At 41.6% G+C, this 27,028-nt stretch overlaps 2 protein-coding genes across 4 annotated transcripts in view; both read left to right on the top strand.

Moving 5' to 3' along the window:
• ltbp3 (latent transforming growth factor beta binding protein 3) overlaps positions 1–14,281 on the top strand; it is a 33,564-nt gene extending 19,283 nt beyond the window's left edge. The window contains exons 3-29 of the mRNA XM_079565509.1: positions 12–172; positions 241–346; positions 1,232–1,318; positions 1,395–1,511; positions 1,592–1,747; positions 2,613–2,690; positions 2,780–2,793; positions 2,873–2,921; positions 2,997–3,074; positions 4,326–4,454; positions 5,707–5,838; positions 5,913–6,041; positions 6,117–6,236; positions 7,785–7,907; positions 8,036–8,158; positions 8,296–8,415; positions 9,558–9,686; positions 10,262–10,432; positions 10,602–10,682; positions 10,768–10,896; positions 10,977–11,114; positions 11,217–11,357; positions 12,155–12,283; positions 12,673–12,831; positions 12,899–12,988; positions 13,077–13,205; positions 13,521–14,281. Of these exons, the coding sequence (XP_079421635.1) occupies positions 12–172; positions 241–346; positions 1,232–1,318; positions 1,395–1,511; positions 1,592–1,747; positions 2,613–2,690; positions 2,780–2,793; positions 2,873–2,921; positions 2,997–3,074; positions 4,326–4,454; positions 5,707–5,838; positions 5,913–6,041; positions 6,117–6,236; positions 7,785–7,907; positions 8,036–8,158; positions 8,296–8,415; positions 9,558–9,686; positions 10,262–10,432; positions 10,602–10,682; positions 10,768–10,896; positions 10,977–11,114; positions 11,217–11,357; positions 12,155–12,283; positions 12,673–12,831; positions 12,899–12,988; positions 13,077–13,205; positions 13,521–13,672 (3,170 nt within the window). The 3' untranslated portion in view covers positions 13,673–14,281. The remainder of the gene's footprint in view (positions 1–11; positions 173–240; positions 347–1,231; positions 1,319–1,394; positions 1,512–1,591; positions 1,748–2,612; positions 2,691–2,779; positions 2,794–2,872; positions 2,922–2,996; positions 3,075–4,325; positions 4,455–5,706; positions 5,839–5,912; positions 6,042–6,116; positions 6,237–7,784; positions 7,908–8,035; positions 8,159–8,295; positions 8,416–9,557; positions 9,687–10,261; positions 10,433–10,601; positions 10,683–10,767; positions 10,897–10,976; positions 11,115–11,216; positions 11,358–12,154; positions 12,284–12,672; positions 12,832–12,898; positions 12,989–13,076; positions 13,206–13,520) is intronic.
• Positions 14,282–18,443: 4,162 nt separating this feature from the next.
• sptbn2 (spectrin, beta, non-erythrocytic 2) overlaps positions 18,444–27,028 on the top strand; it is a 31,898-nt gene continuing 23,313 nt past the window's right edge. For all 3 annotated transcript variants that reach the window (XM_079566604.1, XM_079566603.1, XM_079566602.1), the window contains exons 1-2: positions 18,444–18,913; positions 25,764–25,945. In XM_079566604.1, coding sequence (XP_079422730.1) covers positions 25,789–25,945 — 157 coding nt within the window. In that variant the 5' untranslated portion in view covers positions 18,444–18,913; positions 25,764–25,788. The remainder of the gene's footprint in view (positions 18,914–25,763; positions 25,946–27,028) is intronic.

Raw genomic sequence — 27,028 nt, 5'->3', positions numbered from 1 at the left:
TCTGATTTTAGTGCAGATAAATTTGCGGGTTCTCCACACGCCAGGGACTTCAGTCGTCATACAACCTCTGGATCAGTCAGACACCAAGGCTCCCATGAAGACCGGACCACGAGTGCCCTCGAGACATAAACCAAAGGGGCGGTGCTTCCAGGAGACCACGCCCAAACAAGCTGTGAGTGAACACACATTTACAACATATACAACTGAAAAAGATGCATTGTGAAAATATGATTGTTTTAGTGCAACAGTACGCCGCTGCCAGTGTTAACCAACCAGGAGGACTGTTGTGGCACAGTGGGGAATTCATGGGGCCAAAACAAGTGTTACCAGTGCCCGAAATTACCAAGTGAGTTCCACTCTTATGGTTCAACTTTCTGAATGTATCAGCGCATTTCCATCCACATGGTGATGTCAAGCATTTTGTTAGAACAGATTCTTACACACTATAAAGCAGCACATACTAAAAGTACAGACAGTGATACAGAGGCAGCTGAATCATTTTTCAACATGATTTGTCGTTGTAATTTTGTAGTTTAAAGAATGGCTTATTACTTCAATATTCCTGTCCTATCTTTATCCTGTGCTGTTAAAAATAGTGTATAAAATACAGAGATGAAAGTTAGTGAGTGGGAAACGTGCTTCTGGGAAGACCAAAACGGAAGATATTATGGGAATTACACACTGACTGAGACAGAGGAGGAGAATGTGGAAAATAAGCCTCCTCTTAAGTGTGTTCCTCTGAGCCTGCCCAGCTCCACTGTCATCACATTGTTAAAGATTGAATTTCACGAAATCTTGGCTCTGCACTTTTTTTCCACTCGCCCATTCTTCCATCCCTCAGTGGTGACTCAGACAAAGCGGTCTTTGACTAAACCTGATACTGTACGTCTGGTTAGGCTTCAGACACTTGGCCTCCTGCCCAGAGTGCTGTTTTGTTAAAATTAAAACATTTATGAGTGCCCTTACTAATGAAAAAGGCAGACACAACTATTACCCTTGCCCCTCTTTGATTGTGCCACTAAAAATATTTCTGTGGGCTCAGTCTTCCCCCAGTTCTCCAATAAAACAGACCTGTATGTCTGTCACGGAGAAGCGCTGTTAGTGATTCACTCCTTTAAAGCCACGCTAACCTTCACAGAAACTTCAAACTTGAGAGAGAAAGAAAGACAGATATGAATTGTTTATGGATATTGTTCTAACAAATTGTTCCTTTGACTTTGGCTCTCCTTAGATGCATCCGTGAAGCAAAATATCGTGGAAGAGTATGGCTCCACTTGCCCACAGGGTTATAAAAGGTTTAACAGCACTCACTGTCAAGGTAACATCAACAACAAAGTGATTAAAAGCACAACTGACCCGTTTGACTTAAACTTGTTTTCTTTTCTTTTTTTTAGACATAAATGAGTGCACGTTTCCAGGCATGTGTCAGAACGGGGACTGTCTGAACACTCTTGGCAGCTTCAAATGTTCCTGTAAAGCTGGATTTGTTCCGGAGGGGAACAATTGTGTGGGTCAGTATGAGCTCTCTCTCTCACTCTCTCTCAACATCCTTTTAGACTAATAGTGGTTAATAGGGATGTTTGTTGCTCAGAGTCTCCAGCGGAGCTGGGCCAGTGCTTCAGGGTGGTGTCTGAGACGCACATCTGTCAACACGCTCTGCCCAACAACCTGACTCTGGAGATGTGCTGCTGCACTGTGGGCAAAGCCTGGGGCCGCAACTGTCAGAGGTGCCCCCAGTTGGGAACAGGTGAGCGCTAACATCAGTGTATTTAAAGATAGGGTTATCAGCACATGCTCTTGTTGCTTTATGAACTCAAAGTGGATTGGCTTTACCTCTATCTTTGATTTCAAGGCATAGAACATACTGGAGACGAGCAGTGGCACTAATGAGGACTTGACTGGGGAAACATTTAGATTAAAGGAATAGGCCACCGTTTTTCCATACTGAGATATGTTCTTACCTGAGCTTAGACGAGTTGATGCGTAACTTTCTGGTCTGTACGCGTGCGCTCAGTCACGCAAAAACACCGAGCATGTTGTTTGCATTTAGCCTCTCCTCCTCCTCTATGGGGCCAAACAGGGGTGAAGTTAGAAGCAACCAAGCTCTTCCACGTTTTCCCTATTTAAATACGGTTATGTGAGAAGTTACACGATCCAAGTATAGTCACACAAAATGAAATATGTTGATTTTCTAAGCGGATAAAAGGGGTACTATATTGCAAGGCGTAATAACACCTTAGGAGCCCTTCGACGACAGTAAAATCTTCATTCCTATAGAATTCTGAAGATAAAGACCAGACATGTATGCATCAACTCGTCTAAGCTCAGGTAAGAACATATCGCAGTGGGAAAATGGTGGCCTTTTCCTTTAGCGGTTTACTGCCTACTGGTTATAATAGGTTATAATAAGTATGGAGCTGATTCTGCTCCATACAAACAACAAACAATTACTATTGTTATCAGTAAAGTCAACACTTTACTCTCTATCCGGGGACACAGATAGGCAAAGTTGGTGAAATATAAAGAAAAAGTCATACATACATTGTCTTTAACTATGTGTGAGGGAAACACATTACTACATTCATGCTAAATCTGTTCTTGGCTCTATGTAGCGGCATTCAATAAGATCTGCCCTGCTGGAAAAGGATACTCCCTTCAAAGCTTCAGAGAGACATGGATTTATCGACCTGGTGAGTTGTTTTTGTTGCAGTAATTCTCGGTAACCCTTGAGAAAACATACAAGGGGCACAATTTCAAATAATGTCTCTTCTCATTTCAGAGCATAAATGGCCGGTAAGTAAGAATATTTCCATTTGCGTTATCTGCTTGTATTGATTACATCTGGATCGATATTAAAATACTTTCTAATCAGGAAACAACTCAGCCCGCTCCCACTAGCACCAGTCCTCCGCGTGTGCTCGGTAAGTCTAACTTGAATGAGTGATGCGTATGGCTGATACAAACACACTATAGTGTTTGTGTTGTCTCACCCACAGTTATCAAGCCCACACCTCCGACCGTCATCAGACTCACTCCCGGCAACGACCCCTTCGAAACGCAAACCAAAGTTTCACGTGAGTTCACACTGAAGTCACATTCTTTATAGTATTATTCCTTTGGGTCTTCAAATGCTGACAGGCCCATAGTGAAATGTCAGCATGTCTGCGTCTTTTGTGCACTGACGCCTGATGTGGCCTTGAGGCTAAATTCTGATGCTTTTTACGAGGTGTGACTTTACAGTAGCTGTTCTGGCATTTACAGTATGTTACGCAATAGAGAGGGTTAATATAAAAAGCTATTCCTAAAACACTTTAACCTCTTAACTCCCACCGGAACCGAGCACATTATCTCCAGTTTGGCTTTACCCAAATCTAAAAGCTTCTTGAAAAAAACATCAAAATAGCGACAAAAACAAGGATAAAAACAAAAACATGACTAAAAGTGACGTAAAAGCAACAAAAAAACACAAAGAAGCAACAAAAGAGCCTCAAAAACATGCTGGAAAAGCAACAATAATGCAATAAAAAAAGAAAGTGACGAAGAGAAAAAAAAAAGCAACAAAAAATCATGAAAAAAAATATGAAAACATGAAAAGAATGTGACAACAAAGTGACAAAAAGTCAACAACAGAGCGGATATAACATGCCCAGAAAAGCACAAATAACACTATACAAAATGCAGCAAAAAAGAGACAAAAACATGATGAAAACGTAAAAGAAGAATGACAAAAAAGCAACACAAAACATCCAAAACACTAATGAAAACATGACAAAAACACTTAAAAAATTTGACAACAAAGCGGTGACAAAAAAGTTGCAATGAGTTTTGTAGGTCTTTCAAATGAGGAGTTACTCTGGCCTAGAGGCTGTAACTTTTAGATTCAGGTAAAGCAGAACTGGAAAAAATGAAGGCAGGGGTAAGAGGTTAAATAATTATACATTTCCTGCAGCTTTCAAATCCAAATAGCTGATTCTCCTTGAAAATACATGTTTTATCTGTAAAGGCAGCAACCAAATTTAATTGGTATGTTTACCAGATTGATCCCTGATCTCAGACTCTCAATAAGCCAGAGTATTTTTCTCATTCAGCCTGATTGATTTTTATTTTTTTGCTCTTTTGCTCTTGACCTTTTTCAAGTCTCAAAATGAAAAAGGCTATATTCAAAAAAGAACAATTGTTATAATGCCATCTCATACAGTATTTCCCTTACAGCTTCCAGCATGGCTACATGTATTTGCTCCATTACTATAATGCATTTTGAACGCTTGTCGATGGCTGTTTATAATGTTGCTGAAATGAACTGGTATTTGTTTGTGCCCCTGAAGCAGACACAGATGAGTGCAAGCTGAACAGGAACGTGTGTGGTCACGGAGAGTGTGAGAACAGCCTGAACGGTCACATCTGTCACTGTCATGAGGGTTATCGCCTCAACCCTCAGAGGAACATCTGCGAGGGTACGACTGCAATTTGTTATGCATGTGCCTTGAAGCTATTAGACTGGAAGTGTTATAGTTTGGCCAGAGAAAAAATACTGTTGCTCCCTGAAAATTATGAAGCATAAAATGGGAGGTTAAAAAATTGAGGAAAATTAATAATTTCTTTGGACGACAAATAACACTTTAAAACTACTTACTCCCTCTAAATACATGGGTATTGCTTTATATTAAAGTGTGCATTTTAATAAGCATTAGAAATCTGTTTAGGATTAGTTTAAGTTTAGGATCAGGGTAGGTCATGAATAAGCATATTATTCATGACCTACCCTAATTAGTTTTAGTATGTTAATAGATAATAGTAGAGTCTTATTAATATATCTATACAAGCATATTATTCATGGCCTATTAATTGTTGATGCTTATTAATACCTTATTAATACTTAATGAGCACTTAATATAATACTTAATATAAAGTGCTATCAATACATGAATTGAATTCATGTATAAATTAATTCAGCCTTTAATGTGAACGATACACCGAGAATTTAACATTTTAAAATCTCTGTTGTTATGTGACAGTAACTAAGTATTCAATGCGGTCATACCAACACAATCACAGTCAAGTCGGGTAATTTTTATATTGACACTGACTTTAATCTTGTGGTGACATTACATTTTAACTCACACAATACAGAGTTCAATGTCTTCTCAAATGAACTAGTTATTAATTTTACTTAATGACAGTATTATTGAAAATGTATGACATTATTCAGTCGCACAGTCACATTGTGGTGGATTTTGCGTTATGGTAACGTGACATCAAACATTGTGAACACTGGGTTTAGATTATTTGTCACCAAGCCTCTTGCAGCTCTGTCAATTTGTGTTTCTCAGATTAGATAGATTTCCTTTTCCCATTATGCAACCTTTTGTTTTGAGAAGCTTTGGGCTGATTATGGTTGGTAAACTGAGCTGCCAGTGTAAATTCTCAGAGTGCCCCTTAAAGTGAACTTTCCCTCTTTCAAAACACCCTCAATTTCCTGTCTTAAAATCCTCTGTTTACACAATGCCCTCAAAATACACATCAACCAAATTCGTTCAGTCACAGCTCCACTCCAGTCTGTCTGGAGCAAGAAAGTCCCTGCAGAGTTCAGAGTTGTTTCTCTTGTACTGACAGATTTGTTTTAGCTATGTTAACATTTTCATTTCACAAGCTGCTGATGAAACATATCCTAAAACGATTCATTTATGTACTTTCTTTTTTGTTTAGATGATAATGAGTGTGAGTCTGAACCCTGTGGCTACGGACGAGGCTACTGCATCAACGTCGAGGGGAGTTACAAATGCCACTGTCGCCATGGTTACAAACATATGGTCCAGCACGGCCGTCTCAAGTGTGTCGGTGAGAAACTACAGCTCCTTGGACAGTACGTGGGTCACTTGTGTGAGTTAACGCCGACGCCTGGCTGTTTGCAGATGTGAACGAGTGCTCCAAACCGGACATCTGCGGACGGGGCGGCCACTGTGTGAACCTGCCCGGCTCCTTTAAATGTGAATGTCAAAGTGGCTTCAAGAGCAAGTCCCACCGCCACCCGGCCTGTGAAGGTAATGTTCTGTACTTCATAAACACAGATAAAGGTTTTAAGGTCCATGTGTTCATGTGCATCCTCTCCTATTCAGATATAAACGAGTGTTTAAGTCCAGACACTTGTCCTAATGAACAGTGTGAGAACACCCCAGGGTCATACGAGTGTGTGCCCTGTCTGCCGGGACATGAGGTCAAAGGAGGCATCTGTTATGGTGAGTCAAATCCCCTTCATGAACAAACTAAATGTATATAATAATTAGGGCTGAAACGACTAATCGATTAATCGATGACTAATCGATTATTGAAATAGTCGAGAACTATTTTAGTAATCGATTAATTCATTGTAAATTTCCTGAATAAAGCCTCCAACAAACATGTTCCTTTAGTTTACTCCATCAACACACGCAGCGCCACTTAAGCTATATGTGATTAAAACAATTTGAAAAAATACAATTTTCCTACACTACTCGATTAATCGTAAAAATAATCGATAGATTAATCGATTACACAATAATCGTTAGTTGCAGCCCTAATAATAATGTTTGGATAGTTTTTTGTTCATCAATAATAATTAAAAATACACAGGTATGGACTTAACATTTAACAACAGACAGATCTCAATTTGAGAGGTTTATTATTACAAATACTCTGAGGAGCACAATGAAGACACAACCAAAGTTCTGCCCTCACTGTGCTGCTGTCACAATCAGATAACTGGAGAAATCAGATCTGATGAACCAGGTGGATTGATTGCGCCTCCATATCTGGACTTGGAGTCTAACTGCTGTCCATGTGACGTTAGTGTCTGGTGTTTGTAGCACAGGTTTAGAAACTCAAAGTTCTAGGGTTCAAATCCAGTTCACTGTTTATTGTTTTCTGAAGTAATTTAACAAACGAAAACGCAAATATCACAAAATGTGCTTTAACTTCTATTCAAAATGTAAGGGTGAGTGGAGACAGTTCAGTAAATAATCAGAGCGGGGACTCGAACTCACAACACTAAGGAGGTAGTAATGTTCTGCATATGTGCAGCAGCTCTAACCACTCGACCGTTAGCAGCACACTTACTCTATAAACTAATTTTAGATTTATTTCATGGATAACTTATGTGATTATTATTTTCATTTTTTTTATGTAAAATGCGTTTAATATTTTTATTATATCTTTTAATCTTTGCCTTTTTGACATTATTTTGGTCTTTTTGCAGTATTTTCCTGGTTATTTTAGGCACATGTGTGAAAGATCAGGAAGAAGTCAGATTATAATCAGAAAATGTATATCATATTATGTTGTTTACATGTCTCATCAATAACCTGAGGGCTCCAGAAATCAGATTATGATCAGATTTTTGATCTCCATGTAAACGTAGCCAGCGTGGCCACTGAAGAAGAGATCTATTGATTGAATAACCTGGTCATTCAGGATGTCCAGGTTGTCCGCTGATCTCATTCTTTGGGCTCATAGTGTTGCTGAACCTCGACCTGACCAACTGCAGCGACCCCAGATTAAAACACTTTGTTGAATCCAATTAAATGAGTTTGCCCTTTCATTCAAGAAGCTTTATCAGTTCAGAAGCACACAACAACGTTATTTTTTTAGTTGACTTATTGTATTTTATTTACTGTGACTATTACAACTGCTACTCCTGGTACTGCTTTTTATCAGTACTTATGAGTACTACATGTAGAACAATGTACTAGTAAAGTGTAATACATGTTTAAATAATTGCTTATACTTGTGGTACAATGTGAATGTTTCAGATATCAATGAATGTCAGAAGCCAGGAATCTGTCCCAACGGCCGATGTGAAAATCTCCCTGGAACTTATCGCTGTCTGTGTAACGAAGGCTTTCTCCCGTCTGCAGACAGTAAAACATGCAGTGGTTAGTAACTACTACGGATAAATAGGTCATATTTCTAATATTGGCCTACAAAACATTTGACACTTGTTCACTTTCTGATTTATGCTGTACATATGGAGGACTCTCTAATGTGTTTTTCCTCTGAACAGACATTAATGAGTGCGAGGATGTTCGGCTCTGTGCCTATGGGCGTTGCATCAATACAGAGGGCTCTTTCCAGTGCCAGTGCTACCCGGGATACCAGCGCACACAGGAAGGCAGCCACTGTGAAGGCATGCATTTTTAACTCTGCCTCTATCTTTTCATAGTGATTGCATCAGAATATTGCCCAAAACCAGCTCAAAACTTGAAAAGCCCAGTCTGACCTAATTTTGTTCATTATGTCACTGTTTTTATCATGTTTCCGTAGATATCAATGAGTGCGAGAGGCAGTCCAGCTGTCAAGGGGGACACTGCATCAACAGTATGGGATCCTACCATTGTGAATGCCCCAAAGGATTCACTCTAATAGGAGGCCGGAAATGCCAAGGTCAGGACAGAGCACCTTAATTGTAAACTATTTCAATGATTACAACTGATGCTGAACAATTATATGATTGTGGTTGTATTAGGCTTGCGATTTAACATAAAAAATAAGTTCACAGTGCATATTTTGAACAATTCAAAAAGCAATAACATTTAAGAGAAGACTGAAATAATTACTGCAAAAGTCATGAAATCATGAAATCATGAAATTATCATTAAAAGTTTTAAAGGGGAGTAAAGGTTTGTGGAAACTGATTTTCAGCACACAAACAAATCATGATCTCTAGGGCAGGCAACACATTATACAAAATCATTCAGAATTGACAAAAAATTTAAATAATTTTGATTTAAAGGGGCTATACTCATTACTGCCACCTCAGGTCATATGTGTAACTGCAGCTTCTATATTAAGCTCGTGCATGACGGCACTTCGGAGAGAATTAACACCTTTTTGAGTGACAGTGCAGGATTTTAGAGGCAGTTGTGGTGAACAAGTCTCGGCTCTTTCTACACCTTAGGTCATTGTTGGAACATGTAGGGGGAGGAAAATACTTCATTGTAACATTTTTAAAGTCTGTATAGTCCCTTTAAAGGTACATTATGCAACTTTTTTACGTGAAAATAAAAGTTGATATTTGTGCCTATTTGACCTAGTAGTGACCCAGTGGTTGTATGAGTGGTCAGCACGGCGCCTTTACTTTCACTCTCAGTGGTCTCTACAAAACTCCAGGATCCATTGTTTTGTAGGTTTTCTGTTGAGAGGGCCCATCAGCAGTGAAAACCTTACAAATATTTGATCCTGGAGCGTCCTAGAGACCACTGTGATGGAAAGTAAAGTCAAATATCAACTCTCTTTTTCATATAAAAAGTTGCATAATGCACCTTTAATACTTTAATTACAAATAATGCTGTAATTATGCTACTTACGTAATAGTGTTACTGCTCTTAGCACAACATGTCGTCATAGTACTTAGTTCTGTGATCCTCGCCATGACTACAGTTCATCTGAGGAAGGTTTATCATCAGCCAAATGTTGAGTAATGTTTGTCTTTAAACATTGTGTAACTTTTGGGAAGTTGTGAAAAGAGACAAGTCACTGTCTATTGTGCAGATGGTGTTTGAATTTCTGTGTCATTTCACTTTCAGACATAGATGAGTGTGCTGCAGACAGGAGCTTGTGCCAGCCCTTCGGCGTGTGTGAGAACAGACCTGGGTCCTATGTGTGCGTGTGCAATCACGGCTACGTCCTGTCAGAGGACAAACACAGCTGCGAGGGTAAGACTCTGAGCTTTACTCAAAGACTGGCTTTATCCCCGAGATTCAAACACAGCTGAGCATCCAAAACTCAAAAACAATCTATTCATTACCAAAAAAATCTCATTTAAATAGGAAAAATAGAAATCAATTACTTATTATTATTTTCTGAGGTACGCAGGCTTCTTCAAAAACTACCAGAGTTTAATCTTTGCTGATGATCCTGATATGAATGAATGAATTAATATTACAAAATAATATTACATATAGAGTGACTTATGTGATCGGTTCTCTGATGCTGTTTTTATCCATTTATCTTTATCTTAATTACAGATACCCATTAGTTATTACTGCAGCAATAACTATTCTTCCTGGAGTCCACTATTGCCTTTTGTGGGGACAATAAGGCAGCAAAGACCAGTCATAAAGGTCTTCTTAGGTTTACATTTACATATCAAATTTTAGTAATATGATATAAAAACATATGAGCTGGCTAAGGAAATCAAGCCCTTAGTCTTTGTCCAGATCTGATATTTCCTACTTCTACAGACGCATATTTTTGCAATGTGTTTTTTTTTCTTCTTCTTTTTTGTCAGCTGTCCGAGTAGTGACTGACGAGAAGAAGGAGTGCTATATGAACCTGGATGACACCGTTTTCTGTGACAGTGTTTTGGCCACAAATGTCACCAAGCAGGAGTGCTGCTGCTCCATCGGAGTGGGCTGGGGCGACCACTGCGAGGTCTACCCCTGCCCTGTGTCTCACTCAGGTAAAAATTCTTGGTTTTGTCAATTATTCGGAAACAAGAAACTCTCACACCCCAAATATCAGACCTTGATACAGTGCTGTTCTTGAATGCTTTGCATATGAATGAATTAAATGTTGTTAAATGTTTGAGTAGAATAGAAAAGAAACAATCTATTTTATTTTTCATTTAGCTGAGTTCCACTCACTGTGCCCCAATGGTCAAGGCCTTTATTATGAAGAAGGACTCCATTACAGCTTGCCAGTCTATCATGGTAAATAATCTTGCACAATGCATGTGATGCATTACCAGACACTAATGCTTCAAAAGTAATTGCCTGCTTTTTCTTTTTATTACAGATATTGATGAGTGTGCTCTGTTTGCTGAGGAAATCTGCAAAAGAGGTCGCTGTGAGAACACACTGCCCGGATACGAGTGCTATTGTCAACAAGGCTTTTACTACGACAGCAATCTTCTCGAGTGCATAGGCAAGTACTGAAACTTTCACATCATATAAACATTGCCTGGTTATTGTACAGTTCACTTTGATATATATTTAATCCTTCAGATGTGAATGAATGCCACGATGAGTCGCTCTGTACCAACGGTCGCTGCGTTAACACTGATGGCTCTTTCTTTTGCAACTGCAACCTGCCCTGGACTCCGGACGCCAACAAGAAAAAATGTGTCATTGAAACAGTAGCAGGTGTGGAAGCATTTGTATATACTTTAGTTATTTTTGTTTTATTTTTGTACTCAAATCAACCTCATGGTATAACGTTCATTGTTTGTTTCTGCTGTGGTTAAGATCTGAATGAATGCTTGGATCCTGCCAATTGTAAGAATGGTCAATGTGTGGACACTCCGGGCTCGTACTACTGCATTTGCTCCCTGCCCTGGGCCCTGGCCACCGACCGCAACAGCTGTGTGACCCCCGAGGAGCAGGCGGGTGAGTGAGGACCATCTCATAAGAGTTTAGTAAGAATTCAGTCAGAAACAAAAGGGTTGGACAACTCTTAAACTAGCTTGAAAGCAAACAAAGATATTTTAAATATATATATATATATAAGGGCTGTAGATTCAGTATTTAGAATATATTGATGTAAAAATGTCAATATTGTTTTACACTCCTTGAGTAAAACAATGAGTGCCCTGTTTTGGGCCACAATACAAAGAAACCTTGTTTTCCTAAATCCTGCCTATTGATTAGAGCCAGAGCCTAATTTGGTAAAAAGCATGAGAAGGTTCTAAACAAGGTGGTTAATTAAGTGTACATTATTACAACTATATTATCCATTTTCTTCTGCAAATTACCTGCAATCCTTTACACAAATAAAGTAAGGTATGATTTAGTGAGTGATATTTTAGCTATGGTATGCATGTTTCTGGGTGGCTATTCTGACACTGTAAAGCACTAACAAGGAAAACATTGCACACTGTTATTGTTATTGCACACTGTAATTGGATAAATGATGAGTCCTTCTGCAGTATATTCAGTCAGTGTAGCATGAGGGAGGTTTGATATATGTTAAGGCTGTGCCAGATGGAGTCTTACAGGCTGACTCATATTCGTATTCTGTTGTGAGAATGCACTCTACCTCAGTATCTCCATGGCACAGCTCAGGGACAGAGCAGGACTTGCAGTGGACGTACTGAAGGTGCTGAGGTGTTTGTCTCACTGCATGTCCTTTAGAGAGATGGCCCATGCAGATGTGACTGTAACCAGTGTCTGTGGTGCCTTTGCAGATGTCAATGAGTGCCAGGACCCCTCGTACTGTAAGAATGGGAGGTGTGAGAACACGCCAGGCTCCTTTCACTGTTTTTGTGACCCTCCCCTCACCTTCAGTGCTGCTCTGAAACAGTGCGTCTATGACGGTGGGTAAAATCTGCCGCGTCAGCTCACACTGAGCATGACCAATCAAAATCACTCTGGCTTTTATAAACAAAAAGCCAAACCTTTCCCAATTTGTGTTGCGATGTGGCATATCCTATTTTTGTGTTCAGTTACAAAACTCCCACTGCTAGCCCACTTTTTGAAAGCAGTTTTTATGTTAGTTGTGTAGCAAGTCTATGTCGGACAATTATAGATGTTCATACATCAATTCTCCTAATTAAAGTAACATTTAAGAAAATACCTTTTATGCTAAACACTAAGAAGTCAAGAGCATGTTGTTCAAGGCCTGTGTGTTTTTGTCCCTGTTCTTTTTTTTTCCCCAAATGAATTACACTTTCTCTTTATTTATTTTTGTATCTTTTTGAGGTAGATCGCACAGCAGCGCACAAGGATGTGTGTTTCCTTCAGGTGGATGAGGGTCTGATCTGCAGTCAACCCAGGAATGGGATGGTCACATACTCCGAGTGCTGCTGTCACTTTGGCCGCGGCTGGGGTCCCGAGTGCAACACCTGTCCGCCCCGAAACTCAGGTCAGTCTTATGTCCTTTGACCCTCTGTCCTTGTTTTATATGCATCAACACTCTTTGTCTCTCATAGAGATGTTTAATCGCCTCTGTGAGATGCACCTGGAAACTGAGTCTGATGGGGAACAAGACTTTTTGGCAGCTTTTGCCAACTACAACCCAGGTTTGTGCCTGTATTTTCTTAAATGTGTAATCACTGAGTTCTGCGTTGTTAATTTTGGCTTATTTGTCCTGTTTGTGTGCCTCCAAAGGGGACAGTTCTGAGGAGGATTCAGATGAATGCCGTTGTGCAAATGGGCGCTGTGTCCGCTCCTATCTCGGCACCATGTGTGAATGTAACTCAGGCTTCAGGCTAGACCACTCCCGCACTCGCTGTATAGGTATGTCCATCTTATGTCTGAAGATATTTACAATGACCCTTTGTAGATTGTGCACCTGATCTGTTGGTCCACAATAATTGACATGTGACAGCTCAAAAGCTACTACTTACTATCCATACTTCCTTCAGCCGCAAAGGATTCAAAGGACAAATACATTTAGTTTACACATTAAACAAGTGTTTGTTGCTCAATACATGTAACATTTATGATTGAATCAGAATATCCCTGCATCATGCCTAGAACACAAAATCCTAAATAGGTTCATTGTAGACTTAACGTGTTGTAATTGCCTGTTGTTGTTGCTCCTCTCTTCAGACATTGATGAGTGCGGTGAACCTGGAGTCCGGATTAGTCCATGTAAAAACGCTCGCTGTGTGAACACTGCCGGCTCATACAAGTGCTACTGCAAACATGGCTTTGTGCCGACGCGTCGAACCAACATATGCATGCGCCGAAGGAGCCGGTAACCTAAAGGAATCATCCCTTAACTCACTCCAACAAGGCAAATGTAGCTGCTCCTGCTTTTTCGCAACTGGGACAATTCTATGAGGCCTTTGAGGAAGAAGTCATCGACACAGGTTATGTCCAGCTTCAAGGACCATATAGACTGATGACACGGTGGTTTGTGGATTTTGTAATTAGTGTTTGTTGGTGTTTTAGTTTTTTGTTAAGCTTTAAATATGCACTTTTGTAATTTCCTTAAATGTTGAGCTGTTGTCCTTATGTAAGCCGTCTTTTAAAACACAAGTCCCGCTTTCTTTTGTAACATTCCTGTATCCGTCTACATTGTCATTTGTGTTATATATTTTTTTAAGTTCCTCTCTAAACTCTGTGTTTTTAAAGATGTACAGTACAGTCATTGAGGTGCCTTTTGTTTACTCGTTATAATGGACAAGCGGAAGTTCTTAACTGAATTTGAGCACCTCCGTTGACAGAAAGCTATAGCCATAAGGTAATGCACTTAGCAGAGAGAGAACTACATGGAAATATTTGCTCAAAGTAGCATTTTTCAAAATAATTGTTATGATTGCTGCATCAAGGTATCTACAAAACCAAAGAATTTAAATTAAAAAGAAAGATGTCATAATAAGTGACGTTTTAAGTGTGTTGTTATGTTCAAGGTTTTATGAAGCCTTTCTGTAAAATAGTATAAAGTCTATAAACCTTTTAAATGTGTATGACTTACATTGTTGCTGAACAATATTTTAGCATGGTTACATTTAAGGCCTTACATGGAAGAAGCCACTGGAGGGAGCTCTTCGCCCAACATGAATTTGATGCTCAATGGCAAATGGCGAAGTCAGGCCAAATCTATGGCAAAAGAGCAAACACATTCTGTCATTATGATACTTTCACAAACCTAGACAAAAATTCCCTTGATAAGAGACTGAAAGATGTAATATGTATTATTTTAAATTATACATCGCCCGTCTCCACCATGCTTATAATAATAATAATAATAATAATAATAATAATAATAATAATAATAATAATAATAATAACAATAATAACAATAATGGCTTACACTTGTATTGCACTTCACAAGCCTGTATTTCTCAAAGCGCTGCTACACTGTCGTTATCATTCAGTTACGCCATACTACTGTTGTAGCCACAGTTGTCCTGGGGTAGACTAACGGAAGCAAGGCAACCAGTCTGTGCCAATGGCCCCTCCGACCACCACCAACCGCTCACTCACACACTACATTCACCCAGGCCTCCTGGTGTTCTCAAACAGTCTCCCATCCAAGTACCAACCAGGCCTATATGCTCCTATGTATCCTCTCTACCCGTCAGTCTGTCTATCTTAATAACTGTTGTACCTGACTCTGGGCCTGATCTATGAGTCACGTTTCTGTAGCACTGCAGTTTCTCACTGTTCTGGTTTCAATCTGTCACATTATTATATCATTTCAAACTAGAACAGCAGGGTGACCTCCAGCAACTAGTTTAGGAGCAGAGAGAGAGAGGGAAAGGGATGGGAGAGGAAGATGAACAAGAAGTGCATCACAGAAATAGCATGTCTGGCCTTGGAGACTTCTCAGAAAGAGTTGATAGAATAAAAATATCTTTAAGTAGGTCACACTGACCGGACAATAGCTCTGGGATGTTGGTGACTTAAGAATAAAACTAAATAGGCCTACTGTATGACACAACAGTATGTATAGTGTACGGGAACATTTCCACTTCACTATGAGATAGAAAAATGCAGCTTTGTGCACAAGAAAGAATATTGTCATTCTAAAGAAAATAGAAGTATAGGCATCAAATTGATGAAACTTCAAAACAACCATGTACAACAGGACATGTGAAGCCTTTCAGTTTGTGTATCCTGTGCATTCTTTAAGCAGAAGATGTAAATTGTAACATTACAACATTTTTTTGGGTGAAGGGTGAAAATCCACTCTCCATATGATTCTGCTTTTCGAAGGGGATCTGCTATACACACATTGCCCTAGGGGGGAAAAGCCTGATATCCAGTTAACAATCTTTACTCTCATGAACTTCACCAAATACAGAGCTGTGGCAGCACCAAAGTTACACGTGTGATGATTCCGCTCCCCTTCCTGGTCCGGTCTATAGTGAGCAGACAGAGGGGGGTTTAGCTTAAACTGCTGTTATGTGCAGAAAGCACTGTGCTGGACTAACAGTGGCAGCTGATGGCATCTCCATATCCTGCGCTCAGCTCTTCCCTTTGTCAGAGAGGATTGTGGGTGAGCTCTGCACTGGGCGGCTGGGGCCCGAGGCGTAAACAGGTTGGGTGTGTCTCACCACAAATCAGTCAAATCAAGGGCTGGAAAATTGCAAAAGTCAACCTAACACTTTTTATGAGAAAGAACAGAGAACAAAATCAAGTCCTGTTTCGCAGTCGACCTTCCTGATCTCATTGGCCTGAATAATTCCATGCAGCTGAGCTGGAGATTCACAGTCGTCACTTAAAATGTATATTGAATACTTCCATTTGTGCAAAAGGAGCAGGTAAAATAAAGTTGTCCCTGAAAATGCTTTGGCTATCATACCTTCACAGCCACTATGCAAAACAGTGAAACTCGACTAACAGCACAGCAGGGCTTTTTCATTACCACTAACTGCTCATAATGAGTAGCATGCTCTTCTCCAAACTGCTCAGCCCTTCCTAAAACACCCATCATCTCCACAAGGCGCTCACCACTAGCACTTTGTTGGTACAGCAACGCCCATGCACAAATGTACCCACCCTAAAAAGACACAAGGGGTGTAGACACGGGCCCCTGCAGTAATTGGGGCTTTGCCGTTTGAGGGGCCACCAACAAGACACTGATATTAAGCAGATAGACAGGAGGACCTTTTTAAAGGTGCATTCTGCAACCTTTTATGCAAACAACAACAAAAAAAGGGTTTGCATTTGACCTTGTAGTGACCCAGTGGCTGGATGAGTGGTCAGCATGGCACCTTTACTTTCCATTACAGTGGCCTCTATGGTGCTCCAGGATCACTTGTCTTGTAGGTTTTCTGGTGAGAGGGTCGTCAGCAATGAAAACCTTACAAACATATGATCCTGGAGTGTCCTAAAGACCACTGCGATCAAAGGTAAAGGCAACACGCTGTCCACTCATACAGCCGCTGGGTCACTTAGAGCACCTGCTTCACAGCTAGAAGGTCCCGGGTTCGATTCCCACCTGGCCAGGGCCTTTCTGTGTGGAGTTTGCATGTTCCCCCCGTGTAGGTTTCCTCCGGGTACTCTCGTTTCCCTACCACTAAAAACATGTACAATAGGCCAAAATGAATGAGAGTGTATTTGAGAGTGCGCATGGGGGACGACCGATGGAAATTAACCCACGGCAGCAATCCGCTGTGACGTGTTTACATGCATGAGACCCATGTATTTTCATTAACACGCATCATCCCGACCAAATAAACCAATAAAAAAATAAAAAATATATATGCACAAATATAAACTTTTTTTTTTGGCATAAAAAGTTGCAAAATGCACCTTTAACCTCTTAAGCTCCACCCGAACCGAACATATTTTCTCCAGTTTGGCTTTACCCAAAATATAAAAGCTTCTTGACAAAAGTGTCAAAATAGCGACAAAAAGACGGCGAAAATGAGGTTAAAAACGTAACAAAAAAAGCCACAAAAGAGCAAAAAGAAAGCAGCAAAAATGTGACAAAAATGTGACAAAAAAGCGGACAACAAAATACAAAATAGGAGCAACAAAATTGTCAAAAATGTCAAAAACTCAACAAAAAGTATCACAAATGTGCCAAAAACGCAATAAAAAAGCCACAAAAAAGATGAAAAAGAGCGTCAAAAAAGTGACAACAACATGGCAACAACACAAAGAAAAAGATCCCTTAAGACCAGTTTTGTTGGTCTTAGCTTTCAAATGAAGCATCACACTGGACTGTAGGCTGTTAACTCCAGTCGAGAAGCTCTTAGATTTGGGTAAAACTGGAGAAAATGCAGTCGTTTAAGGCGGGTAGTAAGAGGTTAAATTCAGTGGGAATAAACCACAAATGCTCATAAGCTGTACAGTACAACCATGCTCTAGAGTTCAGACCATATAGATTTATAAATAACCCCTATGCTGCATGGTAAGAAATAATTTAGTCCATTCAAGATGGGCTGCTCATCTTCTTTGGCTGCTCCTTGCTTGAAAGCTATGGTCATATCATGTGGCACTGCATAGCGTGGTGGATTTTACAGGCCAGGTAGATTAATTAGGCAAGAGGAAAATAGGATCTACCAATCTTGTACCCTAAGGAGATGGGGAAAAAGAATAACAGGCTGATCTATCTAACTGTGCAGGCTATTTATAGTGCGTTCAGACCCAGCCTCCTGTAGCTTAGTGATTTTGTGGCAATGTTAAAACAGCATGTGGAAAAGAATGTGAATGTGTGGCAAAATTATTACATAGAATACACAATAACATTCATCATAGCCTTCATTCAGTGTCTGGAAATGGCTGTCAAGCTTATTACGGAGGGGGGAGGACTGGCAGAGTACATTAAGATACAGTAACGCCTCTGCTTTAGCACCAGGGACAGCACCACGCTCTGTAACCATCGCGCATCATCTGTGGACTGAGCGTCGCTGGAAGAAGGACTGAAAAATGTGCTCGACGGTGTTTCCCATGTGACTGCGCGCGAAGGGTCAGCTCCTACTACCCACCAACCCACCCACTCGCGTCCACCCACCACCACCACCACCACAACCACACCTCCTCCTCCCACAGCCCACAGCAGCAGCAGCAGCAGCCTCCTCGCTCACGGCCCCGCTCTCCTTTCTATCTGGCCCCTGTTGATCGGCGCTGTTGGATACGCGGAGGGGTTTTTTGGAGGAGTGACCGACTGGGACGCACGGCGCGCGGCGGCCCTCACTCACGGATGCTTCGGGGGGGGGAACGAAAAACACACGACGACGCTGCGGATACCCCCGATTCATGCATGCAAACCCCCGGGAAAAAAACACACACAGCCGCTTTTTACGACCATCGCTCACGTTTTTTTTTTTTTACCTCAAAACTAACCGCTTCTTTCCCTTTTTTTTTGGTTTCGTAACGTTGTTGTGGATGCGGATGGACTTTATCACAGTCACCTGGGATTTTTAACCGTTTGAAATTAGCCTTTATTTTAGCAAACGGATTTTTTTTTTCTTCTTCATGTTTTACGACAATTTGGGGGTATATGAATACTCCAATATCCTTTGAACGAGACCAAATAAGCGGTAAGGATCCTATGATTTAATTCCCATTCATCATAACGCTATATTAATAACAGGGCTAATGAAAGATGCGGTGGCATTAGCCGCTCTGCTACTTAGCTTCACATTAGCACCGCGCTGGGCATGTATTGAACATTATTCAAGTGAATGGCAAATGTCGTGTTGAATGACGTGCATATTGATTAGCTGGTGTTGGTATGTGCGGCGCTACATGCTGAATCCTCTCGGCTGCCTCATGCCTTTGTTTCCATTTTACGCTTGCACATTTTGTCGCCGTGTTTCTCACACTGGAGTCGCCGCCGTCTGGGTCTTGGGGAGCCACCTTCATTGTCTCCTCCATAACGCTGCAATTTCATCAAGATCTAGTACAGAGACCGCATCCTCTATTCCCCCCTGTCGACATTGTGAGTTGCCCAATATTATGTTATGGCTGAATCTTATTACGCGGAAGAAATCTGGCCTATAATGTGACTCATACGGATGCGCCAGGTTGGAATGTTCTCCCCCCCTGCCATGATTCAATGGGAACAGGTGTTTTGTAAACAACGCTCTCGAGACTTTAGCCTATATGTTTGATTTAGTGGGTTAATGGCTTGAGACCACGTGTGGAGTAGACGACCTGTTCACCCCACACCCCCTTAAGCCAGATGTGATGGCTCTTAATGACAGTATTCATTTCTGTGAAACCCTGGGAAATACTGGGGGGGTGTTTGCTTGGGGCATGCTGGGACTGCTGGAGTAGTGGTTATGATAATGCAGGGTTATGGAGACGAAGATGCTTCCTAAAGCAGTCATCACTGGTGCTACTTTGGCTTCTTCAAGTGGTACTCAGGCTCACCTGCAATTTATTTATTTTGATTTGAGATCATTTCATTCAGGCTTTTAGTAATAAATTCAAGTGGGGTTTTTTTCTGGTGAAGACATGGTTTACATCCAGTTTAAGCATAGGGTCGTCCAATCGAGGTCTATTTTGGACCTTTTTTTTAAGGCTTAGTCCTGATTTTGGCCTGGTGGCACTTCACATATGGAAAGGAATTGATGCAAAAGGTTTTAGAACCACTGTCTTAAACGAAGGATGTCTGCGCGAATCTCAAGTTCAGAATGAGTTTTAAGTGTTGTCTCTGTAACCGTCAAGTTGACAGAAATACCACTGAGCAGAATCACTGTTTTCATTGTGTAGAGCTAGATGAATGATAGAAATGCTGTGCTACAGTATTTACCAGAATTAGACTGTACGGTTGTCAGTGTATGAACAGCAATCAGTGAAGTATTTTGGAATCTTACTTTAATTCAGTGCCTATAGGGACTGTGACCAAATCTATTGATTGGAGACAGCCCTGACAGACAAAAGAAGCTTTGTCACCCTGACTGCATGGGCTCAGGTGCAGAACCGGGTCCTCCTCTTACTCACATCCTCATTATAACCAACGTGCAGGAAGAATACGTCCACCATCCACAATAATGTTTTAATATGAATATATCCTAGAAGCAAATAATGTGGACACTTCGTTATGTCCTGGACGATATACATAAATGTCTCATGGCTTTGGTTTTCACGCACCATGATGGAAACGGAAAGAATCTGCATCTTTTTGCTCCATTGGGCTTTGTACCTTCTTGCACAAACACCATAAACCCATGGCTGCATCTCGTCTCTAATGGAAAACGGGCACAATGGCAGTAGGCAAAGTGGACAGAGTATGAATTAATGGTTAATGGTGAATGGTCTCAATATAATATATATGACATTAGGCACTCGAAGCACTTTGCATCAAGAAACCACTCACCCGTTCACACTCTCATTCATACACCAGCACAGACACTGGAGCCAAGGTGGGTGAAGTGTCTTGTCCAAGGACACAGTGGCACCTGTCTGGGCTGGGATTCGAACCACCAACCTTGTGTTATAAGACGACCCGCGCGCTACCATCAAAAAGGTGACACTTTTTTAGTCCGTAAATAATGAATACTTTCACATTTCAAGCTTCAGAGGCTCGGACCACTAGATGGTGCTGTATTGTTCAGTACTTACAATACTGTTTGCTCCATCAGGTCAGGTGTAAGTTCTCAAAAATCAGTCTGTTGTTGAAAAATGGATTCAGTTATATAGTTGATAACAGTTTGGTCCCTGACAGGATGGAATGAGATCATGGCTGAACGTTGTGTACAAACAGAGGAGTCTTGTGGCTTTGAGAGACTGAAGTCTGTCAGTGCGGAAGAGCAGCGGCTGTCTGTGTTCTGCTGGGGCCTGGTAAATGTACAACAATGGAGAGATGATCTGTGAATGTGGCCCCCCCATAGTGCTGATTCTTCAAATCCCTCTCCAACAAGCTCTTTTCAATTGTGGCCACTCACACTCTTTGTGCTGCAATGACCCATGGCAATAACCTGACAAGAGACTGGGAATACAACACTGTCTTAGCGGTTTTTAATTGCACTTAGTGGGAAGTATAATGTGAACCAGCAGCAGTAACGGCGTCCGGATAGGACAAATACAAAGTGTGTTGTACTTTGTCACAGTCTGAGTCTGTGGAACAACAGCCAAGAAGCCACCAAACATTATTTTTACACAGCATTTCCTATAATAATGAATTTCTTCAGACACATTTTGCAGCTTGTGGGCTGTACCATGTGCCCCATCTATCATCTGTCGGAAAAAAAACAAAACACTGACAGTGAAAGACCATCCATCTGAATGCCGTCTTTCATATTTGTTGAGCTGCATAGAAGCTTGTGCACACGGTTTTCTGTAGTTTTGAGCAAAATTCATTAAAAAATGCGGCTTCATTCACCTGGGGCCATGTAAACATTGCATCACGACGTTCCTGAAGGTATCCACTTCTCGAGTCCTGGGACATTGATCATATGAGGAGTAGCCGATTCATTTTTGGCGTGTTTACACTGGTTTGCTTTGCTTTTATCTTCAAAGTATCTCAGCTGTTACTCAGGCGTGTGTCGGTGTGTGGCTAACATGCTCCTGTTGACTGATGTGATGCTACAGGCCAACAAAGGGCCGCTGCCGCCCCATTCAGACGTCCCATTCAGACGGGATCAGTGCCTGTGGAGGGGGCCTCTGATGCATGTGCCCATCTCGGCAAACAGGAAGCACCACGGCTGGCCCCGCACTCTGCTGACTCCTCCATTGTGTCGAGCCAATTCGGTGTGGCACGCTTTTTGTGAGCTTGTATTTTGGGCTCAGCCTCCCCTCGGGCCTAATGTCAGAGCAGGGTGATGCGAGCATGGCCACACCCACAGCATTAGATTTAATTGGGTTGTGAGCAGGCGCTTTAGTCTTGTTTATGTGCGGTCTAATTACAGAGCGTCAGTGCAGTCGTGCTCTGGTCATGTAAAGGTCATTATGTGTCATGTGATGTGTTTCCGTGTGATGGAGAGTGATGAGGCTCATTGCTCTTTGTCTGTGTGGCCCATTCCCGGCCCCTGTTCTGGAGCTGGCCAATGTGCTCCGGCCTAATTCCCTGAGGTCCACTGATCGTAGTGTGTTTCACCAGCGCTGGAGCACAGCTGCTGATGGGAGAGAGGAGGGCTGCCCCTGCCTCTGTCCTGCTTTCTTTGCTGGTGCCACTCTGCCGTGGCCGGGCTTTAGCCCTGAGGCCCTGTGGCCCACTTTCCTGTTTTACACATTTCATGTCACTGCCCAAATCTAAAGAGAAGCACTTCTGTCTGCTGTACATGTGTGTGTCTTCATCTTGTCTGATTTGACTGTGAATATAGTGACACTGGGGTCAGCAGTGTTTTGTGTCACGGCCTTCACCAATCAATATAACAATGATTTATGTGAATAGCGTGTCTGTGTTTGTAGCCATGCCAACACCATAAAAACCTAGAAACTTGTTTGTTCTCTGAGGACTAATAGTGATGTAGCGACACAACTTTGAAGGTCTTGTAATGGTAAAGACCTCCTGCATTCATACTAGACTTTAATCTTGGGGTCGTCTTGTTCAGAGATGATACAGATAAGACATCAGAGATTAGAGACGGGGCAGAATATATTATGTCATTGTCCACCTATTTGGTATTCGAAGGCATTACTTTGCACAGCGCTAATGGGACTCTCCATTCATCTTTTGAAGCTTTGCAAAGTTGCATCTTTCCTTGAGTTATTTTTGGTCTGGTCCTGTCTCTGGGCCAGTTCCGGCTGCTCTAATGCCCTCTCCTCTGCCGCTCGCTGCTGCTGATGGGGACATGTTTACTGCTGAGTGGGTGGATTTGAATCTGTCACTCACTCATAGCTCCGGGATGTGTTGGAATGGTCCGTCTAAAAAGAAATTGCTTCGGCCAATACATTGACCCTAACTAAGACTTTTACATGGTTTGCTAAATGTTTATTGAGCTTTTTTATTTTCATCCAGCCCAGTGGCGCGGGTCGTGGTGCAGCTGTGGAGGAGCGCAGCGTCAGTAGGTCAGAGGAGTGCTCGTCTGATCCATTGAGGAGTGATTATTGCGGACAGTGAGCTGAGCCTCTCATATTCACAGGGAGCAGGGGATTGGCCTGCATTTGCCTCTGCCAGACGCCCTGACCTCTCTCCACACTTCCACATCAGGGGAAAACGACTTGATGCTGTCGGGCCTGTCCTGGAGCGTTATGTTCCCTTTTGTGGCCCAGGATTCTTCCTTCTATTTCCCTCCACTGGCTTTACTTTGTGGCACAAATGTCTGAAGATGTATCCAGCTCACCTCTGCTGACTAGTACATGGGGCTGTACAATTGTGGGGAAATAACCAAATTTCCTTTTTCTTTTTGGACATGTTTTGCCACTTCGATTACGCCTGAAGTTGGGGTACAACTGGGGTGAACGGTCATGGGGCATAGCCTTCATGCCTTTTTGTCTAATCCCTGCAGTTGCGTAGTTTCTATTCCAAGCCACTTCTTAATCAGGCGCTAATAGGATTAGCAAAGCTTGCTTTTGTTTTATTTTTTTTATATCTATAATCTTTGAGGCTCCTGGATCTGCCTCTTCACTGATGCCTTTTATTTTTTGCATTGGATAAACTTAACTTTTATTGTATTGATTTATGTATTGAATAAACCTCCCGCTTTCTTTGAGCTCACCTCTTTTGACTCTCTTCCCGTGGACCGCTCGAGCGTCCCAGGTCTGCCGTCTCTTGGCCAAACGCTGCTGATTGCAAATTACCGAGCATTTATGGGGTAATTAACTGAACGTTTCCTCTTTAGGAGATGCTCAGCCATCTCCACTCGCTCCAAGGCAATAAATAACATTGTGTATCTGCTTTCACTGGCTCCTCCCCTGTTCCTACGACACATCACCGTTTCAGACAGCGCCGCCAGACATAACAAGAGATAAACTCGCAGGTATTAGCAAACTGACGACTCAATCTCACCATTAATCTGGTCAATGTCCCAAATGGTTTAATGGGGTGCTGTTGTGGTGGGATATAATCTTGATTTGGACCCCCCCGGGGGAATAAAATCCTGAACTCAGACAGTCTGTGGTTGTGGTCTTGCTCTTCTTGTATAGTATGGCATCGTTTTTGGGTAAAACATCACGCTTTCTCTGACTGCCACAACTGAATGGTCTCAGAAAGAACAGTTGTAACTATGTCAAGCTTTCGGTTTTGCTCGTTGTTTGACACATTTCAAAAAAAGGGCTGAACAGTTTCGAATAACGGTATCTCAAAGGAAGGAGTCTAGACTGACGTATAAACTGCTGCTAACTCAAGGGTCAACAGGTTTTACACATAACAAGACCCCATGGGAAAGGAGCATTTTGGGGTTGAGAATATTGACCTCTTACCCCTTACCTGAACCGAGCACATTTTCTCCAGTTCGGCTTCACCCAAATCTAAAGGCTTCTTGAAAAAAGTGTAAAAAATAGCAACCAACATGAGGCAAAATACGAGGATCAAAATGCAACAAAAGAGCGACATAAGACTAACACATAAGTGACAAAAAATGAATTGAGGCAGAAAACACAAAAAAAAACAAGAATTAAAAAACGTAAAAAAAGTGACAACAGTGCAACATCAATGTGAGGAAAATTATAGATTTGGATGAAGCAGAATTGGAGAAAATACGCTTGGTTAAGGCGGGGGTTAAGAGGTTAATGTGAATTATTCAATCCTTTTTAAATTGCAATTTTTAGACATTTGCAATTTTGGCTGGGTAGCATTAAACAATACCAGTAACGATACAAAAAAAAAATAATAAAAGTATTAATAGCAGGTACCGGAAAAGATCATTAGAGACCAGGTTTGGCCTGTTGGGTCCAAGGACAGCATTAAGGGAAGTAAGTTTCAGCTCAAATAAATGAAGGAAATTTAAAAGAAATTGCTTTTTATGAAATAAATGAACATTATTGTGGTGTTTCCGGTATCCGGAGTAGGTATCGATAAAAGTCTCTCAGGGGTTGTGTTGTTATTATACCGGAAAAAAATGTAACCCAGCCCTACTTGCTATTGATCTTGTGTCCCTTTGTCAAAAGTAAGAACAACAGTATTATAATGATCTTTTATAGTTTTTGCACAAAATTCTGGAGTATACAATTGATAGAAAGGACACCCAGTAGAACGGAGACTTGATAGATGATAGACTTGATATCATTCATGTACCTTACTGTGGCGTTTTATGCGCATGATGTGATACAAATACGTCAATGTCAAAATCGGTGAGCATAAACCGTGGTCTGGATGCTACTTTTTCATGCCGTCCTAATTGCGATGCTCATGGAAAGAACCTGAGTATTCCCATTATTGCTTAACCAAATATTTGATCACATCGTAATGCCACAGCGAGTATTTGCATCAGGCCTCTGTAGCAGTGGCAGCAGCACCTGAAGTCACTGTGGCGCTGACGTGTTGGTCCCTTGTGTTTCCAGGTTGAATGTGTTTTCCCGGAGCACCATGAGCACCATCTCCCCCACAGACTTCGACAGCCTGGAGATCCAGCAGCAGTACAACGACATCAACAACCGCTGGGACCTGGCCGCAGAGACCGACTGGGACAATGAGAACAGCTCGGCGCGCCTCTTTGAACGCTCACGCATCAAGGCCCTGGCAGGTAAGATGCGCTCGCTCTGTTTTAACAAGCGGAGAATATGGTTTAGGTGACAGTGGCAGAGTGGTTAGAAAGCAATGAATGAAGCACCCTGGACAGTTAGTCACCTCAATGAATTTTCACCCATTATAAAGAAAGTTAAACTAGATTTTGTCTTTATTCCTTGCTTACCTAAAATGTTGTGCTCATGTTCATAAGTCAATTATTTAATGCCAACGCTGCATAAATGTTGTTAATTGGAAAGAGAAAAGGGAAAAATAATTCTTGAAAATACGGACTGTGGAGGCTACTTACAAAGAGAACTCATTGGTGAGCACAGCAAGTCTCTTAATTGGGTTCAGCGTTTTTTTCTGAAACTCAATTTTTATCCGTCCCAACAGAGCAGGACAGAAATACTTTAAAATGAGGACGAGGCCAATAAGCTGCCCGGCAGATATCAGAGCTGTGCGCCAAGAACTGTTCAGAAATGTGGATCTGACACGTCCCACTGGCACTAACACAGTCGCCCATGAGTTCAGCCTCGTCTTGAACTGTTAGTCAGATTACAGTGTTATCTATATTGAAAATAAGCACTTTCAAAATGTCTTGAGTCGTTATGTCTTGACAAAATTTAGGATAGTTGTTGTTGGTGTGTTTTTCTTTCTTCTTCTTCTGCAAGAGAGAAGAGTTTCGTAGTTAGTCCAGCAGAGGGCAGCAGTAGATAGCCCTGCATCCGACTCAGGCTCTGCTGTCTCCCAGACTCAGACAGGCCCAAGCAGAGCGCGGCTACAGTCAAAGCATTTCAAAGATAGAGCTCATTTTACTCACAAATTCAAGCTTCATTTCCTTAAGTCTACAGAATGTCTCTCACTGTTTCCCCTGGAGTCTAACTGTGCACTGTAGATGTGTGACTTCAGTGTGAAATGTATGGCAGGCATGAGGTAATTAGAGGTTAGTCCCATGTTTAATGTACCTTTTAATGCTTTGGGACTGGAGCGTCTGTGTGAATGCCTGTGATTCCATCAGTGTGGGACAAGTGTGGGCTTGAAGAGCACATTCTTTGACGTGTCTCTGCAGCTTGGGCCTGGGGGCAGACCTCCTGCCTCT

The sequence above is a fragment of the Gobius niger genome (assembly GCF_951799975.1).
Source record: "Gobius niger genome assembly, chromosome: 11".
Classification (NCBI taxonomy): Eukaryota; Metazoa; Chordata; class Actinopteri; order Gobiiformes; family Gobiidae; genus Gobius; species Gobius niger.
The sequence above is the reverse complement of the archived record's forward strand: the minus strand, read 5'-3'. Positions and strand labels throughout refer to the sequence as shown.